Source organism: Grus americana, chromosome 2, assembly GCF_028858705.1.
Source record: "Grus americana isolate bGruAme1 chromosome 2, bGruAme1.mat, whole genome shotgun sequence".
NCBI lineage: Eukaryota > Metazoa > Chordata > Aves > Gruiformes > Gruidae > Grus > Grus americana.
In genome coordinates this window covers 129,978,050-129,998,308 of record NC_072853.1, presented here as the reverse complement: position 1 = coordinate 129,998,308, position 20,259 = coordinate 129,978,050, and the positions used below count along the sequence as shown (strand labels likewise).

General features: G+C 38.1%; 1 protein-coding gene across 6 annotated transcripts in view; it reads right to left on the bottom strand.

Annotated features, from left to right (window-relative positions):
• TBC1D5 (TBC1 domain family member 5) overlaps positions 1-20,259 on the bottom strand; it is a 322,168-nt gene that overhangs the window by 20,125 nt on the left and 281,784 nt on the right. For 4 of the 6 annotated variants that reach the window (XM_054815645.1, XM_054815643.1, XM_054815648.1 and 1 more), the window contains 2 exons: positions 10,074-10,106; positions 6,385-6,484 (listed from right to left, as the gene is read on the bottom strand). In XM_054815645.1, coding sequence (XP_054671620.1) covers positions 6,385-6,484; positions 10,074-10,106 — 133 coding nt within the window. The remainder of the gene's footprint in view (positions 1-6,384; positions 6,485-10,073; positions 10,107-20,259) is intronic. The other 2 variants (XM_054815649.1, XM_054815647.1) reach the window with 1 other exon arrangement.

Sequence of the window (20,259 nt, the reverse complement as noted above, 5' to 3'; positions counted from 1 at the left end):
ACTTTCTCCTCTCCCTCCCACACTGACAATTATGTTTAGAACGAAATGCATCCTTGTAACAATTGCATTCACTGTTAAAGCAGGGATGGATGAGGTCAGTCTAATTAAGCCTTTAAAGGTGCTATTTATTTCACACAATAACTAAAGTCATACTAGCAACTATATCCTGTAAGTTTTTATTCCTGTATTTTTATATTTTTCCTTCCTTGCTCATGGTGTTTGCAATAATCACAGTGAAAAGGAGGCTTTGAACTGTGTTTAATGAGTCTTCCAAATACGATTTGTCTGGGAGATCTGTGAGTCTCACAACTGCCAGCATTGCCTGATGGCTGTGGCAGGGACACGTCCTGTCACCCCATCCAAAGAGCTCTCAAAAGACTGGCTTTCATTTTTTTGTTACTGTGATGCCATAACTTCTGGGCATTTTGTAAATATGTACAGTTATCTACAGGCTACCTATGAAAGCTGAGAGCTGGCATGTCATTTCAGTGACAGAATGCTGGTGGTGTTTAGAAGAACGGGGAAAGAAAGCATCATCTTTTCACATCTTTTCCATAATCCACACTGGAGGGGCAGAGATGTACTGGAATACTGGTGAAGGACACAGCAACCTATTACAGATAGTAGAAGTCACATTAGAAAATGCACCGTAAGGACAACCCAACCAGCCCTGTACGGATAGCTCAGAGAAGGATTTATTTGCTTTGGCTTAGCGGATCCAGCATGCTTAAGCATAAACTTACTAGATGCGGGTCAGAGCCAAAAGGTTTTTTGTAATGTTGCCTCCAAGACAAGAAGTGATTTAAAAATCTGGATATTGAGCACCGTGCTTCTGAGACCCACCTGAACATCTCTCGAGCAGCTGGCTCAAGTGTGGCAGTACTGGTATGAAGATGAAGTTAATAAATCCAGGCAGACTTGTGTTTCTTCTGTATAAGTGGGTACCTTTGCACATATTTCCAGGGTGTTGTGCAGAACCCTGTGAGCTAACTCTCTGCAGAACTGGTATGAGTCCGCAGGGCTTATTAGCTGAGGCTCTTAAATTGCTTCTGAATCTCAGCTAGCTGGGGAAGCAACCTTCTGCATTTACATAGCGCTGCCCTTAAACAAAAGCAAGTGTGGAATGACCTTAGTTTCTCTACTTTCCTAACCTGATAAACTGCCCATCAAAAAGGAATAGTTTATATAGAAAGATCCCCATATCCAAGTTAATACTAAACCAATGTTCCTTTAAATTGCCTCTTGTGAAAAGGACTTCCTGTACTACATGTGTAATTATTTGGTAAACTCTCACATACTCAGAGGTCTGAAACTACATCTCTGTTGGCAACAAATGGTAGGTTCTTCTGTCTCAGAGAACAGTGATGGATTGGTTCCTGTCCCTTATAAACAGGCGACATTTTAAAATCCAGCACTTTTCTCTCTGGAACAAAACTGGCAAGCTCATAAACATCCTTCACATTCTCTCATATTAGTGCTTGCCTATTGAGAATTGATACTTCTCCAGGGTTTTGATTTACTTTTTGTTAAGAGGCTGTGCTTTAATCCTGGGCCAGTGCCGACATGCTCCAAATCCTAAAGAAACTAGAATAGCAGATGGTGTCAGATGGCAGTGTCTTTAACTGGTGTCACTTGAACTGCCATTTAATGGCATTGTCTTGGCTTGAGCCTGGGATGTAATGAAGCTTTGCTCTTCGAGACCCTCCAGTTGACTTCCTGTTGAACCAACACCTCAAACTCAGTTCCATGTCAAATATGAAGGACAAGTGAGGAGCCTTCCAGCAGACACAGTGGGGCTCTCTGAGTGATGTTTAAGTACCTGTCTCTTAAATCATTCATGATTTGCTGTAAGACCTCAGACAGAGATCACACGTACCAGGTAAAATCTTCTTCTGGATGCACTTGATAGCTTGATGCTTTTCTTTCCACATAGTGAAAGAAAGGAGGAGACAATAAAAATGCTTCAAAAAGTAAATAATGCTATGACAGGTTATAATATTGTAATACTTAAGTGGTATGTTATGGCTTTCTGAATCATTAAACCTTGAGGTATTTATGTGCACTAACAGAAAAGTACCTCACAGAAAGAAAAATGCTGAGGAACATTACCATATTATTGAATGCATCAGGGACAGTATTATTTCCCGGAAAAGGCCACTGTATGTGAAAAAGTAACATCAAGAAAATGTATTTGTGATGATGCTGGAGCAGTAATAGCTAGGGCAGCTATACTTTTCCACTATCAGCTGAGTAACATTCTGCATTTATATTGTGAAGAAAGCTGCAGGACAGGCTTACAAGATTGGATGTATCTTCATTTCATTAATGGAAAAATTGAACACAGGATTATTTTTTTTTTTGAAAGCTCTGACAAGCTTGTGAAAAAGGGTGGGAACAGAAGTAAAATCTGCTTTCCTGTCTGGCCATCTTACATATAAAAATTTCAACATTTGTCCTTGGAGCATTAAAAGGCATTCCACCTTAGCAGTTCTTCAGTGGCTAAGGGAGAGGGGGAAGAAAAGTAAAGCTCTTTCTAATGCACAGCCCTAAGAAGGAAACAAAGATCACAGAATGATTTTCCTCAGTTTTCATAATCAGAAACCTATTTCTAATTTCTACACATGGCGCTAAGTAGTAATATTTTGCAACCATCATTGATTCCCATGGTAACATCCTCTGATATTACAAGCAGTTAATTATGTCATTGCTGTGTGGTACACGGTGTGGTTTATTTACAGAAGGACATAAACATTTAATGAAAGCATCTTTGAATATATGAGCAAAATAAAAAATGCCGTTCTATCCCTCTGGTCTTTCCTCATGCTCTATGCAAAGAAAATAGGGTATTAGCAGATATGTGCTGAAACCTATAGAAATACAATGCTCTTGGTAAAGAAATGCAATATCAGTATATGGTGAAGAGCAGAATTATGCCTGAGATTTTAACTAAACAAAATTATTGTTGAAAAAGGCATCATATAAAAATATATTTGGTATAATTAGATTTATATTAATAGATGATAAATTACTAGGGATTCAAAACAGAATAGATGACTTCATAGCTCTTTTGATCATTTCTGAGCTACAACATATGACATCTCTGTTACAAAGTAACTGCCCCTGAATGTCATGAGGATCCCCCTTGTAAGGGAAAGAACTTGAGAAAAGATGGCCAAAAAATTCTGAATTGTTTCACTGGAAGCTGCAAAAAGAACATTCTATAATTGTTTGACATTCTGATTTATAGTGCCAATTAAATAATTGTGGTGAATGGTCACTGGATATGCATTTTTATAAGCTTGAATTAATATTATTTTGTTGAAAAGTGACCTCCAAATATAATGCAGTCAATACAGGAAAAAGAATATTGGTTAAGTAATAAAGTCTGAAAATAATGTTTTAAATGGCAATCTAAAAAAAAAAAAAGTAGAGTTTTTAAAAATAAGAATCTTAAACTTCAAATTTAAAAGGCAGGACTTAGACTAAAAAACTGACTTATTGAAAATTCTTAAAAATGTTGTCTAACGTTAAAGGAATTAGTTCTGGAAGGCGCCTCAAATTTTACACAGCTGTATGTTTTTATCAATAATGTAGACAACTATTAAATGTAGGATGGCTAATTCTGCAGTTAGAGTGGTAGAAGAAAAGAGAGTACATTGCAGAGTTACCTGAATTATTCAGCTAAAAAGCCAAATGGCAAGAAGTGTATTTTAATATAATCAAATGGAAGGAACACATGCAGAAATAAACATTTCCTGATTATTCCTACAGGATAAAATCCTCTGTTTAGAAAGCTGTGATTCACCAAATTTTAAAGGTCACAATGGATTATCACCTCAACCTATCACTGTATCAAAGAGCACTAATGTGATGCCGCATTAAAAATGTTTAAAAAGAGGAATGCCACATAAGAGTAGAGAGATGACCTTCCTTTTGCTACGTAACGACTCTGCTGAGCCCATTGCTGGTACGGCACATCCTGATCTGATTAACCCACTTCAAAAAGCATATGAAAACCTTGAAGAATTGAAAGGAAGACCACAAAAATGATCAGGTCGAAAAAGCAACACATATGAAATAAATCTTGAAGTGTCCTACCCAGCAAAGACAGTGTTGAGAGATTACTTAATCGCTGCATATAGGTAAGTTAAATGAGGATTTTCAACCTTGCTATCAAGAATGCTACCAGAGTGAAAAGCTGGGTGCTGAAGTCAGAAAAACTCAACCTCACAGGAAGAAGTAATATCCTTGAAATTAAATGTCCCGACAGATAACAAGAGAAGTGATAAAACATCATTAGCTGCTCTGCGGTCTCTGAAATGAAGCAATTTTCATGGGTAAGAGATACCTGGGGGAGAATCAGACCAGGTGCAGTAGCAGCCTCTGCTAACTTTTCCTTTAACCCAGAAATGACCAGATATGTTCTGAGTTTTATTTTGCTGCCATTCCCTGAAGCCCCGAGCCGTGGAGATAAACCTGAGGGGGTGTTCTGTGATGCTATAGAGAACCCATTTTCTTGGACAGCCTGCTGGCATGACTGCTCAGATCACTGGGATGGATGTGATGGACAGATTTCAGGTCTGAAGGAGTTTGGCACAGGTCAGACGAGCAAGAATGCTGGTGGCTTTTTTCCTGCCTTCCCATGGATCATCTGCTGGCTGATTTGGGGGTACCTAACCTCATCAGTTTGCTACAAGTGCAGAGCTGTGAAGGTTGGTGGTATCTCAGTCTTGCGCTGTTTATTGTGTGTAACTGTTAACCACTATAGGATTTAAATGCATTAGTGTAACCCAAATTTACAAAGTTAATAGCCCATGATGTTGACGAGACATGTGGGAATATTGTGAAGATGTACAGGGAGTGGGACTTAGAAGAAGAAACTAGGCTGGAAGGCTCTGAGAGCACTGCAGGGGTGCCAAAATGCACCCCATGTACCCCCGCAGCCAAAGCTGTACGGGGGGGGGGGTGGCTTTCCTTCTCCTGCGAGGGTCACAAACGGCTCCACGATGCTCTCGGGAGACTACTGGCTCCAAATGTTTTTTTGTTTCTAATATATTTGGGAGTAAGGGTTTAACAGCTGGATATTATCTCAAATCTTTTGCTCTCATTTCATGGATCCAGTGCCAAAAACCAGACCACTTCAAGAATCTTTGTTTGGTTTTATTCTAATCTCTAGTCTAGAGCAGTAGCTAGGGAAATGCTTGTACTTGAACTGATATCCCTCTTTCCTAAGGGAAAGACACTTCAGCTTTTCTTCTTGACACAGTAATCTTTCCCCCATCATTTCAGTAGCTAATAATTTATCCCTTGCACTTGCTTCTAGTCTCATCAGTGCTCATGTACCCTCAGAGAAGCAATATAATGCATCGGACTGCAGCTGTTGGGGTTAGAGGTTTACATTTGGCTTTTGAAGGCTGTGATTCCAAACTTTCAAATAAAACAATATTTATAGATTTTCCTAGGCTCCTAACAGTGACTACTAAAAAAAACTTACATAAAAGAAAATGAAAATACAAGTATAATATGGCTTTCACATCTGATCTTTTTGACCTAGCAAACTCAGGTATATACTGAATATTCACCTTTAAATTATTTTGCTTAGATTGTGATGTTGCAGGCTATAAATAAACCTTAAAATTATTGCAGTTGTGCCCTGATTTCTTACTAACAGTGCTTTTTCACATAACTAAATATACTAATTTTTGGACTTCAGTTCGAGACAGTTTAAAAATGCTGCTTTTATCAAAGCATAACTAAGCATATTTATACCTGAATTGATTGAATCTTTTTCTTTACTTTCTCTGTCTTAGCAATATATAAGCCAAATTTTAGATTGATGTCTTTGCTGATTCTGTTCCCAATGTATTGACTCCTACCTTAATATATTTCCCCGGTCTGAGCAAAACATTACAAACTAGCCAGCCTAAAGTAACACATTTTTACATAATGAAGGTGATCAGCATAGATTGTGCAGATGTTACGTTTAATGACAGCGCATGAATTTATACAACTATCACAGCCTGCGTCAAGTATCATTCTGGGACTGTTGAACTGCAAACGGGCTTACAAAGTGAGCTGTGAGCTCCAGCACGTCTCATGCAGGACAAGAAATCTTAAGAACAGACAAAGGCCATCTGTGCTAAAATGCCTCTACTTTTTTCTTAGTATTGTCAGTGGCTTACATACTCCCAAGTTTAAAACTATGACAGTATAAAGATACGGTCGTTGGCAGCATCTGATAGAACAACCGGGTACATCAATTCAATTTTCTTCACGACTTGTAAAATAGTATGCACTGTACTATATAAATATTATTTTAGTTGTAATACAAATATGAAGAGTCTTCACAAAGAGGTACAGGTTAATACAGGGTACTGCACTTACCAAGATGTGTGTTCATCATTTTCGCACAATATTTGCACATGGCTTCCAAGTCGTTCAGTTGTCCTTGTAGGAATGAAATCTGGGCCTCCAATTCCTCCTCCTACAATTAAGAGATTATTAGCATTAAAAAACCCCCAACTTTCTATGATACACAGTAAAAGTGGTAAGCTAACCCTTGTCATGCTTAGACATCTTCTAATTTTTACTATTCCTTTGTTCTTGAGAAAATCCTGGAAATAAAGAGAATCACTTTCCAACTGTATTTATTAAAATAATTTTGAATCCTTTTGCCATTTCATGGAAATAGAGTTTGGTTTTAATGTTTCAATGTTTACTAATACTACTCGTTTTCCTTCTAAAGAGTCAAACAAAAATCTGCCTAGATTGATCCAAGAGGGGTTAACCATTCACATTTCTTTTACGGATTAGCTACCTGGTTTTGCTTGTGCAAACATGGTACCAGAGCAATGGCTGAAAAAACTCACCAAATGAGAAAAATTCTCATTTCTGGCAGAGTAATTTCCACAGAAATTCCTTTGAAACCTCAGAAAGTTTCCTTTTTTTATTTAAAGGCATACATTTAATGAGACCTAATGCCATACTTCAAGGTTGCGTTACCGCCATATATTTTGGCGTATTTATTTCTATGACACATTGTGCTCTATCTGTATAAAAAACTTTCACTTCTATGCTCAGCTAACTGCACTTCCACACAATGTCTTCTGCAATATTTAGGTGAAAAATATTTTCGATTTACATACTATAAAGCAGTTACTCTAAATGATTAAGTTATGTTTGATAAATACGCATCAAGTGTAATTTAAAACATGAATTTTAAAGAAAAGATTCTTGATTTTAAGGTCCAGGAGAAACATTATTATCTATGCACATGCTCTGTCCAAGCAATGGGAACTACCTCAGCTAAGAATTCCTCTTTGAACTCCTTTGTTTGCTGGTTTACAAATTCATCCAGTCTTGACTTGGAAGACCATACTGCAGAGAAAGTTCACCACTCCTTTGGAAAAAATGCTTCAAAGTTTAGTCACATATTGTATTAAGCAGGTTTTGTTTGTTTGTTTAAGTATGTGATTGAATTCAAGCAGATAAAGGCAAACTAACTTTTTAGCTTCCTGCTTTTCTTAGGAGTTTTGCAGTTTATTTATTCATTTATCTATCTCTTGTTTGATGGAGATTGCTGAACATTAGAGTCTGAATTACATTTCAAATGAAAAAAATCCCAAACTGATCAGCTAGAATAAAGACAATGAATCAATCTTTATTTAAATGTACAAGTGATCTTACTCTCCATCTGAAACTGAGAGGCAAAGCCAAGCAAAAGAAACTTTACACTAATAGAAGTTTTTCCTCACCCTTACAATCTACAGACATTAAATATTTTTCTTTGCCTTTTCCTTATATTAATAAACCCTCAGCTCATTTTATTCAACCTTACTTTGATCACTTAAGCCTCAAAAGGATTGATTTTATATTGCCAATTTATAGTTGCTGAAAGACTTACCTCTCTTGAAGTCTGCAGTTCCGTCACGGCCTATACAAGCCTATCTGCATTGATGTTTCTATTAAGCAATGTCCCTGCAGAAGACCTTTTCCTAGTACATACAGCTAGCAATTGCAAGAAATAATCTACCACAAATTTTAAATTGCCAGTGCATGGCAAAGTGTAGCAGTACAATAGGCAAAGGTGACAATATTTGAGTATTTTACTATAAAATAACATAATCAAATTCTAAAATCATTAGCCAGTAACTGAAAACCAGTTTATCTCCTACAAGTGAATAAGAAAATCTAACTTCTGATAATAAATACTTTCATGTTTCCCAGACTTTTTTTTCTTATCCATGGATCAGAACTGCAGTAAATTGATTTTACAATGCTTTTGGACAGCCCTATCCACTTGGGCAGATTCTGAAACTAACCTCTTCAACTGTACAGCAGTGCCTCATCATTTGGCCAGTGGGACTGGTCCTGAGTAAACTACATCCACCGCTCTTTCAGCTCAGTAGGATCCAGCACGGGGAGCGGAAACGTTCAGCAGACCCAGCACCCACAGAGGAGGGTACTGTGGCCGGGAACTGACAGACAGTGCAAGAGTTTGCCTGCCAAGTGTGAAACCTTGCACAAGGCTGAGTGAAGGCACTTGGGAGTTCCTGACTTATCTGGCACCTTCAGGAAGGGCACCAAGGAGCGCTGCCAGCAGGATGTGCAAATGAGCAAGACAGTTAACTTGGCACTTGAGACACGAGAGACCCAGATGTGCTGTTTGCTTAAGAAGACAACACCCAAATGGTGATGACTTGCTACAAGACATAACCCCTGTCCCCGCTGTCACCCGCAGTGCTGTGGCAATCTCTGTGCAGATGGACCCCTGAGGGTGACCTCCCTGGAGGGAGGTTTGCTCTGTTGGAGCTACCGCAGCAGCAGGTGAGGAGCTGCAAGAAGCAAGTGTGTTTTATCACATCAGGGGTGACAAATAGGTGATAGGATCTTTCAAGGAATAAATACTTATGCAACAGACAAGGAAGGTGCAACCAAGGCAAGACACAGTGGGAAGAAGACATGCACTCCTGTGAGGGTGGAAAATGGAAGCTTGTGACTTCTGGCAGCTGGAGGGCTGCTCAAGTGGTGCAGGGCCCAGGCAGCAGAGGGGAAGACACCAATGACATGGTGATGTGATACCATGTCAGTTCAAAAGTGACTGTACGGCTCCTGAGCAAGGGTGAAAGGGATAGGAATCCTGGTGGTGTTTCTCTTTAATCCTATGGCAAAAGGGAAAAGCCTTGGATAGCAGCAGATGTATCCAGTAGACCACATATGGCTACATATTCAGTGGCACTACCTGGGCTTCAACCATTTTGCTTGTGACACCCAATTTGGTGAGGGAAGACAACTTAGAGAATAGGTCTACCTGGCAAAGAGAGAGAAGAACACCTTTGTGAACAGACTTGCTAATCTAGTGAGGAGGACTTTGCCATAGAACAGGGACCTAATCCAGAAATACATGAGGAAGCAGCACATACGGAGGAGGTATGCAGAAGGTCCACTTGGCTAAGTAAGGAGCTTCTTAATGAACTAAAATGGGAAAAGCATATATGGAGATTGAAATGAAGAGCACATGTGTGGAAACAATGACAGTAAACAAAGGACAAACACAGAATCATTGTTTGGGCACAGGAACAAAACTAGGAAGGACAAAACCCAAGTGGAGCTAAAATTAATGGCTGACATTAAAGGGTAACAAGAAGGAATTTTACAAGTACGAGAGCAGCAAAAGGATGTTAAAAAAATGTAGGTCTATTGCTTATTAAGGGAGATAAGATAATGATAGAAGATCCAGAAAAAGCTGCAGCACCCAATACCATTTTTGCCTCTCACTTTTTAGGCAAAGTCTGCTCCCAGACCTCTGCATGTACAGTTTGGGAAGGAGAGGGATGGCTAAAAGTTTGGGGGCAACAAATTGGTGAATACCTGCAGAAGCAGTATGTGTTCAAATACATGGGGTCACATGGGTGCTGAAACAGCTGACGATGTGACTGCAACACCACTAGCTATCATTCAAGACATTGCAATTACAGGACATCCTTGATGGCTGGAGAAAGGTTAATTTTACACCCATATTAAAAAAACAGTGAGAAGGAGGATCGAAGAAACTATATGATGGTTGGCCTCACCTTAGTCCTTGGAAAAATCGTGGAGCATGTCCTCTTGGAATCAATTTCCAACATGTAAAGGACAAGACAATAGTCAAGAAAAGTCAACAAGGATTTACCAAGAGCAAATCATGCTTGACCAATCTGGTTACCCACTATGATGAAATGACTGGTCATGCAGATGAAGGGAGAGGAGTGAATGCAATATATTTTTACTTTAGTTAGACTTTTGACACTTATTTCCAAAAGCATTAACCATTTATAATATGAGAAAGTACAGACTGAATGAAAGGATGGTAGGTGGGCTGAAAATTGGTCAGACCCCAAGCTCAAAAACTAGAGTCAATGGCTTGATATCCAGTTGGTGGTTGGAAATGCGCACAGTAACCAATGGACTCCTATGAAGATACTGCTCAGTATCTTCATCAACAGCCCATATGAGAAGACAGAATGTACACTGAGTAGATTTTCAGACGATGCAAACTCAGGAGGTGTGGCTACTGTGCTGACTGGTAGAACTTCAATTCAGAAACACTACGAGACACTGGAAGTCCAAGCAAAAGAATCCTTTTTGAGGTTTCTGTTTTAGAAACTTCAATAAGTGCAAAATTCTGCACCTGGGGAGAAAAAAACCTAACGCACCAGTACAGGCAAGGAAGGAACTTGCTATTTTTCAGGCCTGCTGAAAATGATCTGAAGGCTACAGTGGCTGCTGAACTGAATATGAACTAACAAAGTGCTCTCATCATGAATAATGTAAACAGTGCACTGGGCTACGTATAGGAGGAATGTGGTCAGCAGATCCAGGAAAGTCATTACCCATCTCTACTCAGTGCTTGTGAGCCCTCACCTTGAATAAAGTTTTGGGCCTCCAGCTCAAGAAGGATGTTGAGAATCCAGAGGGGGTCCAGTGCAGGGCTACTATGACGGTTATAGGTCTAGAGGACAGGCTGAGGGAGCTGGGCTTGTTTATTTTGGTGAAGAGAAGGCTAGGGGGGATCTTCTGCAACTCCATGGAGCTACAAAGATGATGTAATCAAACTCCTCCCAGCAGTGGCAGATGATATAGCAGGGACCATGGCCAAAAATTGCCCCTCAGAAAGTTCAAATTGGCCATTAGGAAAATATTCTTCATCAGAACAGCAGTGCAGCACTGGAAGAGGGTACTCATACAAGTGATACAGCTTCTGTTCAAAGTCACTGACCTGATCCAATGTTGGTGGTCGTCCTGCTCCAAGTAGCAGCTTGAGCAGAGGTCACTTCTAATCAACATTTCTAAGACTAATCTTTTCACAGTATCTTTTAAAAATTGTTCTCCAAATTATAGATGTTTTAACATTTTGTAAAGGTAAGCAACAAAATCACAAAGTCCCTCAGAAGAAAGGACAATTTTTTTCAGTATTCTAAAGTCAAATTCTTCACCAGTAATAAATGAAACAAGTGATTTATAGCCAGTATTGTGCAGATGCTCTTAATTCTCATCCATACAGTATTCATGGCGCTTTTCTCTAAGTCCCAACTTTTGTGTTTCCCTGTGCTGAGACAGTGAGTACCCTGGACACCATTTTTATTTTGTGTACAAATAGCATTGCTGATTTGATGTCTCTTATGATGAACAGAGACTTATAAATTCTTTGAACAGGCCAAATGTAAGTCAAAAGAAAAACATTATGGTCTATGCTTCCTTGAGAAACTGACCTTTCAGCTGATCTGACACACACAGTACCAGAAACACATGAACAGTGATTCAAACTCATTCAGCCACAGCTCTCAAAGGTTAACCAGTTGACCACAAAATAAAAATCAATCATTTAAATAACTAATCCAAATAAAAAATCAATGTCAACTTACCAAACAACATATCCTATAAAACATATAAGCTCAACATTTTCTAATATTGGGAGATGCATTATGAGGATGAAACACAAATCAAGCAGAAAATCAAATGAAGGAATCGCTGCATTAGAGATGGGAGACCAAGATGTGCAAATTTAATGATGCAGTCTTGCAGAAAAACAACTTAATAATACTTTCTGAAAATTTAGTCCCAGGGTCCTCAAAAAACTTCACACCTTCAACATTCCAGATGATGTAGAGACTTAGAGGTAATCAGTAACATCTTGAATTGAATATGAGAATGAAAAGGAAGTAGCTTATTTGTGATGCCACATTGATTTACATTTCACTAACAACGTAAAGCAGGCTAGTATTTATGCCTCCGGTCGAAGCAAGACCCTGTTTGAGTTCCTCCATATACACATCTCCAACTATTTTCCTTGTTGTGGCAAGACTGAATTTGTAAAAAACTTGACTTACACTTATGTTTCTCATATTCATCTTTCTTCTTATCCACACCCAGAACTTTGCTTACATTGTTATATTTCCCTTTTTCGTTTGCCATGAAAACTAATTTCTTTATGATTAATTATTTGCCATGCCTTTGCTATTTTTTTCCCCATTCTATACTGTTCTGGTGCTCTCCATTTGTCCAAAGCTCACTCTTCCCTTTTATTACCTTCCCTTTCATTTATCTTCTCACCTTTAAAAGGACAGCTATGGAAATAAATTTTTTATATCCTTCCTTCTCTCCTGAGCTCATAACGAGATCAGCGCTGCCTCTACCATAACCCATTTTTCATCAAATTTTACTGTTTCAGAAAAACAGCTGTGACTAACTGAAAGTGGTCAGCACCTTCAAGAACAGATTATAGAAAGTTTTACAGTTTTGACATTGTAATCCTATCCTTTTACAGCTCATCACTTTACAAGCTGCAATAAGGTTTGCGGACATGGGTAAGGGCACTGGAATTTAGCATCCTACACAAGCCAAGGTCTGAAGAAATATAGTTTTGGAAGAAGCTGCTCTTTCTCAACCTTGTTTTTATCAGTTTAAACAAGTTTTCTCCCAAATACATGACATGTAGCTGAAAACTTTTGTACAAGGGATAGAAAACAGGGAATATGAATGCACAACATCAGGACTGTAACATCTTTCTTTCACTCTAAGATTTAGTTTTCAGTCTTACTGTTCAGAAAATGAAAGAAAACTTGTTTTTTTGTCTGCTTTACTCATGTAGAATCTCAAGGAAGAATAAACTCTGTTGTCAAAGGCTTACAACAATACACATCCAAGCACTTCATTCATGAACACCCAGAATGGCAAAACTCCATTCATCTTAAAGCTGAATCCTTCTGAATATGAATTACCTTGGCAGCACCACCAAGTGTTAGGTGTAGCAGAAAAGAAACTACCTTCAAAGAGAAGAATATTTAAAGGTATTTAAGGTGTTTAAGCAATAATGCTGCAATTAAAAACATAACACAAAAAATGACAGAACTGTGTTGGAGGAACAGCCCAGTCTTCCTGGTGTCTTGTCTGATGCCGGTCAACGATGGGTTGGGTAAAGTGTAATGAAAAAAGTTGTCATGATATAAACATGCAACGGCACTGCCCAGAATACTCTCCCAGGCTATGCAGATTTGCAGAGTAGGGATGTCTTAAACTAGGGGTGGGGTTTTTTTTTGGTAACAGCCTTTGGACTTTTCCTATATTAATTAGCCCAGTCACATTTTCAATTCTTTCAGTATTCATAGTAAGAGCACTAAGGAAACATTCCCTGAGCTCTTGGCAAATTGGCAGGGCAAATTAGAAAATAATTCTGATGAAGTATCAAAACATTTAGAGGAAAATAATAGGAAAAATAAGATTGATACAAGGAAATCTTGAAGCCAGGGACTTGCTAAGGCTTTTACCAGTACTTAAGTGCTTATTCATAAAATATACACAGAGTATACCTTTTGGATACTGGTAGCATTTGACATGTCAAACAGGATTCTGATGCATGGCATAAATTGCTTTCTCATTTCATTTTATGCAAATTTCCCTGGAGTAAAAAGCAGTGGTTACTGTTTCCATTTTGTGAGGATTTATTCAGTTTTCATGTTTTAATCTATCGATTAAATACAAGATTTAACCTTTTAATCTTGAACCCCTGACAAGTGAATGTTGGTTGACACCACCGTAATATTTTTACAGTCTATGCCAGCTACAGAATAATCTACAGCATATGCTGACATTTAAACCGAAAACCACTGTTTTTGAATAATGAATTACATACAGTGGAATTTAGAACATATTTTTAATTTATTGAATTTACTAGTTTAACTTATCAATTATTTAATTGTATCACTCATGGGTCCTCATCAGGATGAAGACCTCACTCTGCTGGGTGCCGTACAAACATTTAAAAAAAAGCAAACCCGCTTCTCTGAAGGACTCAACAGTGTAAGCCAAGAGACAACAGATGGCTACAGGCACACATATGGGGAGGACATGGAAACAATATGGCTATATTAGTCAGTCTCATAGACATGGCTTCAGCATGTTAGCAACCAAACTGTTGTCAATGGAAAGTTGGGATTTTTCGGAGAGTTTTCATAAGGCATTTGCTTTGCAGCTGTTCAGAGAAAGTTTCGTGTCCATGGAAGGGGCTATGAAATGATTAGATGCAAGTTCACCGAGCATGTCAGAGTCAGGGATGGAATATATATTGTCACTTTTACATGGAGAATTTTGCTATTTGTGAAACGCTTGCACAAATTAGAATTATTTCAGATATTAATATATTATCCTGGGAGGGTAAGTTCAGATACTGCCTTCGGGTATTAATTCCTGCAGAAGTAGAGGTTATGTACTGATTTCCTGTGCTGAACCATTACCTGCCAATATTTCTGTGTCCCTGTGCTAGCTGAAATATCCCCATGCTTAATATATTTCCAAATACACCTTACTCATGTTCTGTGTTCTTCACAACTGCCAGGTTTTTTATTATTTTGAATATACTTTCATCAATGTTAAACATTTTAAGCACAGTATTTTCAGATAAATCCTACAAACATATATTATGTTCCTTTGGACTGCATACACAGTGAACTTGATTCATGTTTTAATTTTATATTGTTTTAACTCCTGCTCACGGTTTTGTTTTACACCATTTTAACTCACATTGCTTCTACAAACTGAGGATGGTATGAGGTAGCTGAAGTAGGAACGTCTTTGCTTTTCTTTTTTATTTAAACTCTCTTAATTTCACTGTGCAGTGCTAGTAGGCATAGTTGCTCAGAGTGGCAAATAGGACTTTACACTTGCTGCTAGTTACGTACTCATTTCAGTGCTTTCCTCCATCAGAACCCTTAAAGCACAAACAGGTTAGATTAATAAAGGAAATGGTGGTGTAGTTATCCACCTTAAAGAATGATAAAGGGAATACAAAACCTACGGAAGCATACTTTTCTTTTTCTCTTTTCTCCTCTGCCTTATCGTTACTTTGACCTGTTGCTTTCCAGCACAGCAATTTTGCTCTCTGGTAGCACTGTATGTCTCAAAATACATCAGGGGACATCAGAGTAAGCACAAATGAACTAGGTAAAAAGTAATCCTAGAAGTCTAGGTTCAAAATGCAGTGCTGTCAAAGTTAAAACATTTCAGGGCACAATGCATCCTCTTCTGCTCAAAGAAGTAAATTCAGAAGAATAATTACTTAAAACCTGCAACAGAACTGCCACTGTGTAGTCTTCGGTGAACATATGTCCGTGACAAACCTCTGAAAGGGGTGGGGGAATGGGACTGAGAAAAATAAAAAAATAAAATGAAGGATGAAAGAAAGGTCAACAAAATATCCCTTGTGAGTCCTGGGAGCCAACCTAAATCAGGTTATGTACCAACACTGAAAAAAAATTATTAAATTACCTAGTTTGGAGGGCTCTGATTGAAAACAAGTATCAAAAACAAGATAGGAATTTTATAATACAGATAAAAATGTTCAGCTAGGATGAGACCAAGAAAATTTTGCCAATAAATTAAAATGCTAGAAGGCATTCACCTGCAAAGGCACATATTTTTGGGCATTAGTACAATCCTGATTTCCTCTGTGTGCCTTCAGTAGCAACACAGAAAGGGATGGCATCACGCAATGCTTTCCCAAGCTATGCACTTGCAAACAGAACCAACAGATTATTAGTAAAGGATTAAATGAATAAATAAAAATTTCAGCCTTTCTGTACTTAACCCCTCCCCATAAAACAGTGAACAAAACCCAACAAAACCGAAAGGGTTACAACTCCGTTTCAGTACAGCCAATGACCCAGGAACTCTCTCTTCCAATGTTCACATTTCTAACACTCCAGAGTTAACATTGTTCAAGGAGACCCACACTTTTTAAATGCAAGAAAAATTATGTTTTTCTTACTTTTTTTAAATTCTAAGATGGGTGAAATATATATACATGTGTATTTTACTGCATTATGTATCTGTAGCTTTTCTGAAATATAAGAAATAAGTATTCATGGTCAGCTATTTCTCCTCTTCTTCCAAACTAGAATAACTCTCTGTTCCTCTTTCTTGCCCTCTAGTTTGATGAGGACAGCAAGGTAAAAAATATTTATTTATCATCAGTATTTATTTATAATTTGTACTAAGAAGATAGGTGATTTTGAAGCAAAATATCTGATTTGTTGTGTTGAAGAATAATTATGTATTTATTTGATTTACTGTCTCTTAAAGCTAAAAATATTTACATATAGTGATATTTGAAAGAAAGTGAAAGATGGAGCCTCGAGAAGATCTCCCTAGCCCCTTGACAGATCCATTTAATTTCAATTAAAATCTTGAAAATAGCTGAAACTCTGGTTCACAGCTTCTAAACACCAGGTCCTGCTGTTGAATTTCCATCTTAAATGGTTCAAAGTCAATTTGCCAGTGCCGCACTGTTGGAATCAGCTTAGTCTGCCACGTCCCACCTTGCCAGGAGACGTTGGTGGCAAAGGACCACGGGCTCGGACATTTTCCAAACCAGCTCCCACTGTCGAACCTATTACTGGAACAGCTTCCAGGTGCACCAGCCTCACTGTCGCAGAGCTGGAAACCAGCAACTGTGCTACTGGAGCAAGAGCAGGACTTGTTTTCATCTAACCTGGGTGTATTTTTCTCTTAAAAATATCCCACTCCTATGCTCAGATAATCTCTGCTTAGCAGGAAGATGGAGAAGGATAAACATGAATAATGGAGAAAGCTCTTGTCTGGAGACAAATAAAGTAGGGATGGAAAGAAACCTCTTTTTCAAGCAGATGCAAGACAAGCAGGACTTATCTACCTGCTGCCTGCACAAGTCCGCCTGCTGGCACTGCCCGATGGGGCTGCCGACAGCTTAAAAGCAAAACCCATGAAAAGCTGGAAGATTTGAATGCAAAATATTTTGCATAACTGATTGTGGATGGGTGGGCACTGAACGACTGAGAAAATCGGGGGTAGTGCACTCGGTCAGGGAATAGATATGAACAGAAAGAGCTGTAGGGAAGCAGAAATTACGCCTTTGAACAGAAATGCTGATAAAAGGTTTCTCTCAGTGCTGCTGTTGACATTGTTGACTTAATCATATTGGAGTATTTCTTCACAAATAATAAAACTGAGCTATTATGTTAGATGGTACAACTGTAAGTATTTTGGAAATAGCTATAAATAAACACATATGCAAAAGAGAATCCCATTTCCTCCACTGTGTTTCAGTATCGCATCTGACGGACTTTCTGCCTATCTGGTACACACGTAGCTGGCCTTTAAGACTGCATAAGCCCACCGTGGCAAATGTAAGAGAAATGTGAGCAGGGGAAAAACCCCCACCATTTTACAATTTTTGAGCTCTCTGAAACAATGTGGTAAGTATGGATATGGCATGAATAATATATAGATATTCTGCAATCAATAAAGTTCATGCTCCATACTTCAATATTATATTACTAAAGTATTTGGCTGAATGTTATTGAAATGGTTGATTAGGTGTGATGTGCTTATGTAATTATGCTTCTTAATTTTGCTGCCTGAATAAGCAATTTAATATACACACAGTTGAACATACATGCAGTCCTTTATGAAGGGCTGTCCCCCTTTGTTAAACTCATACTCAGATTTTTTTTAAGCATTAGTTGCAAAGAAGTTTCACTAACCCCTTCTCTGTTCAGGCTGGATGTATTTGGCCTTTGATATGATTCCGAACATGACTGAGGATGCAGACCAGAGCAGGATCTTATTATTTAGGGTTTTTAGAATCTCTGATTACATTGTTCAGACTTTAAGGAGGGTAAAACTTAAGTATAGTGATTATGAAGGGACTGTAAATATACCCCATTTATACTACATTGTTAAAAGAGCAGAAGTACAAGTTTTGTTGTTTTTATAGGGAATGATTTGATTTAACCAAACGCAGCCAAAAATAAGAATCAAGCTTCTAAACACATACCTACCACATTTATTTCAGTGGGAAAAAAATCTCCCAGACACAGAAACCCTTTCCGCTCAAAAAAACAAACAAACCCAACCAAAAGAATAGTTTGATTTAGAGAGATGTTTCTCATCCATGCCCATTTTTTTGTTGAGAGTTCACTACAGGTCTCTCAGCTCTTCACAGAAATGGACAGTAATTTTGTGGTGTTATCTAAAGGAGCAGGATGAAGGGATGAGATTTCCACTGAAAAGGAAAAAAAGGGCAGCTCAGACTGCCAACGTGGATCCTCAGATGTATTTTCCTTTGCCACTGGGATGCTAAAACATGAACTTTGTGATTAATGTGTGGAAGGAGGATGCACAGAGCAAGTTTCTGTACCTGCCCTGTTGCTGGTAACGTGATTGCTGTGAACGATCACTTTTCTCGGCTCCTAAGTCACTTTGATCCTTTTGTAAATGTTGTGATCGTCTCATTCATTCATGATTTTGCTGTTTATTAAATTCTCCCTGACAGTTTTAAAGGGCTGCCCAATAATTTTAAAAGTTCTTACTGCCTTCTCTCAAATGATATCATCCTAATTTGCTTCTGTGCAGTAGTTACTGGCAAGTATAATTCAGCTGCACGTATCTGAATCTCTTTCACCAGAGAAAGACAAGAGTTTACACTGACATTTTTAAAATCTTCCAAATGGCCCCACAGATCTGTTCTGTATACATGTTTATTGCTCATAATATGACAGAAAAAGCACTGCAGAGCCACTTGGGTATTTATTCGTCTTTTTTTCTAAGCAATTAACTTCCTGTTTTTATCACAGTACAGTTTCTTTTCCCTGAAATGAATCACTCCAAAAAAGATAAAGAGCATTAGGATTCAAAGCTGCCACTCATGCATACAGCTGTTGCTTTACTAAATTATACGAAACTTGCAAGTATTTCTAATAAAAAACTTTGAAAGGCAGCTTATTTTGCCTTGTGCTGTTTTCAGCTCTTTCATTTGTGTCACAGCATGTTGGGGGAGCCTGAGGTAGGCAAAGGAGAAAAGAATCACACTTCCAAAAGATCTCAGAGGTTTTTCTATGAACTCTGTTCACACGACCTGGCAGCATCTCAGATTTAATATTCTTTTCATCTATCCCTGAAATTAGACAAGTACTGAAGTACAAAATAAATTGCTTTTTTTTCAGGTGTCTGAATTGGGCTATCACATCAGAATAAGGAAGATAAACGTCTTCCATTATTAATTGCAGTTAAACGTTGAGGCACTGAAGTTCATTAACTTAATAGCACTGAGAACAATCATCATGTCTTTGACTTTACGCCTAAGAAATCCAACATACTGATCAAGGAATTGGCTGTTGTACACAGATGCTAACTTATTCTGGGCACATGTTACGACGCTTAACTAAAAAAGGACAATTCATCATAGCATTTGTATTACCAAATAAATGTTTGGCACTGGTAAGTATGGACTGACAAGTATTTTGCTTAAAACCTTTTAAAGAGGTTTTAAAAATAATAGTCAGGGAAAAGATATACGGGAGTAAAAAAATTCTCCAAGATGTGTACCACGCACAAAAGGCATGTTCTTCTTCAAAGAAATTTTTGCAAGCATGATTTTTTTTGTGTGGTTGTCTAGTGCTTATTTTGTTATCTCTTTGATTTTTGTATGCCACTTCTACTTGAGCAAAATTGTCAAGTTTGTATGCTTAAAATCAGATTCCTAAATCAGAAGAGCAGATGCCTATTTAATTGAAAATAATGGCATACATTAATTTTCTAACCTGTAGGGGTACTCATAACTAACTTCAAATCAGTCAGACTAGCTATGTAAAATCACAGACAGTAACAGTTCTTTCTACCTGCTTGTGGGGACAATAGCATATGTTGTCAAATTTGATTTAATTAAAAAGTCTGTGCAATCAAAACCAA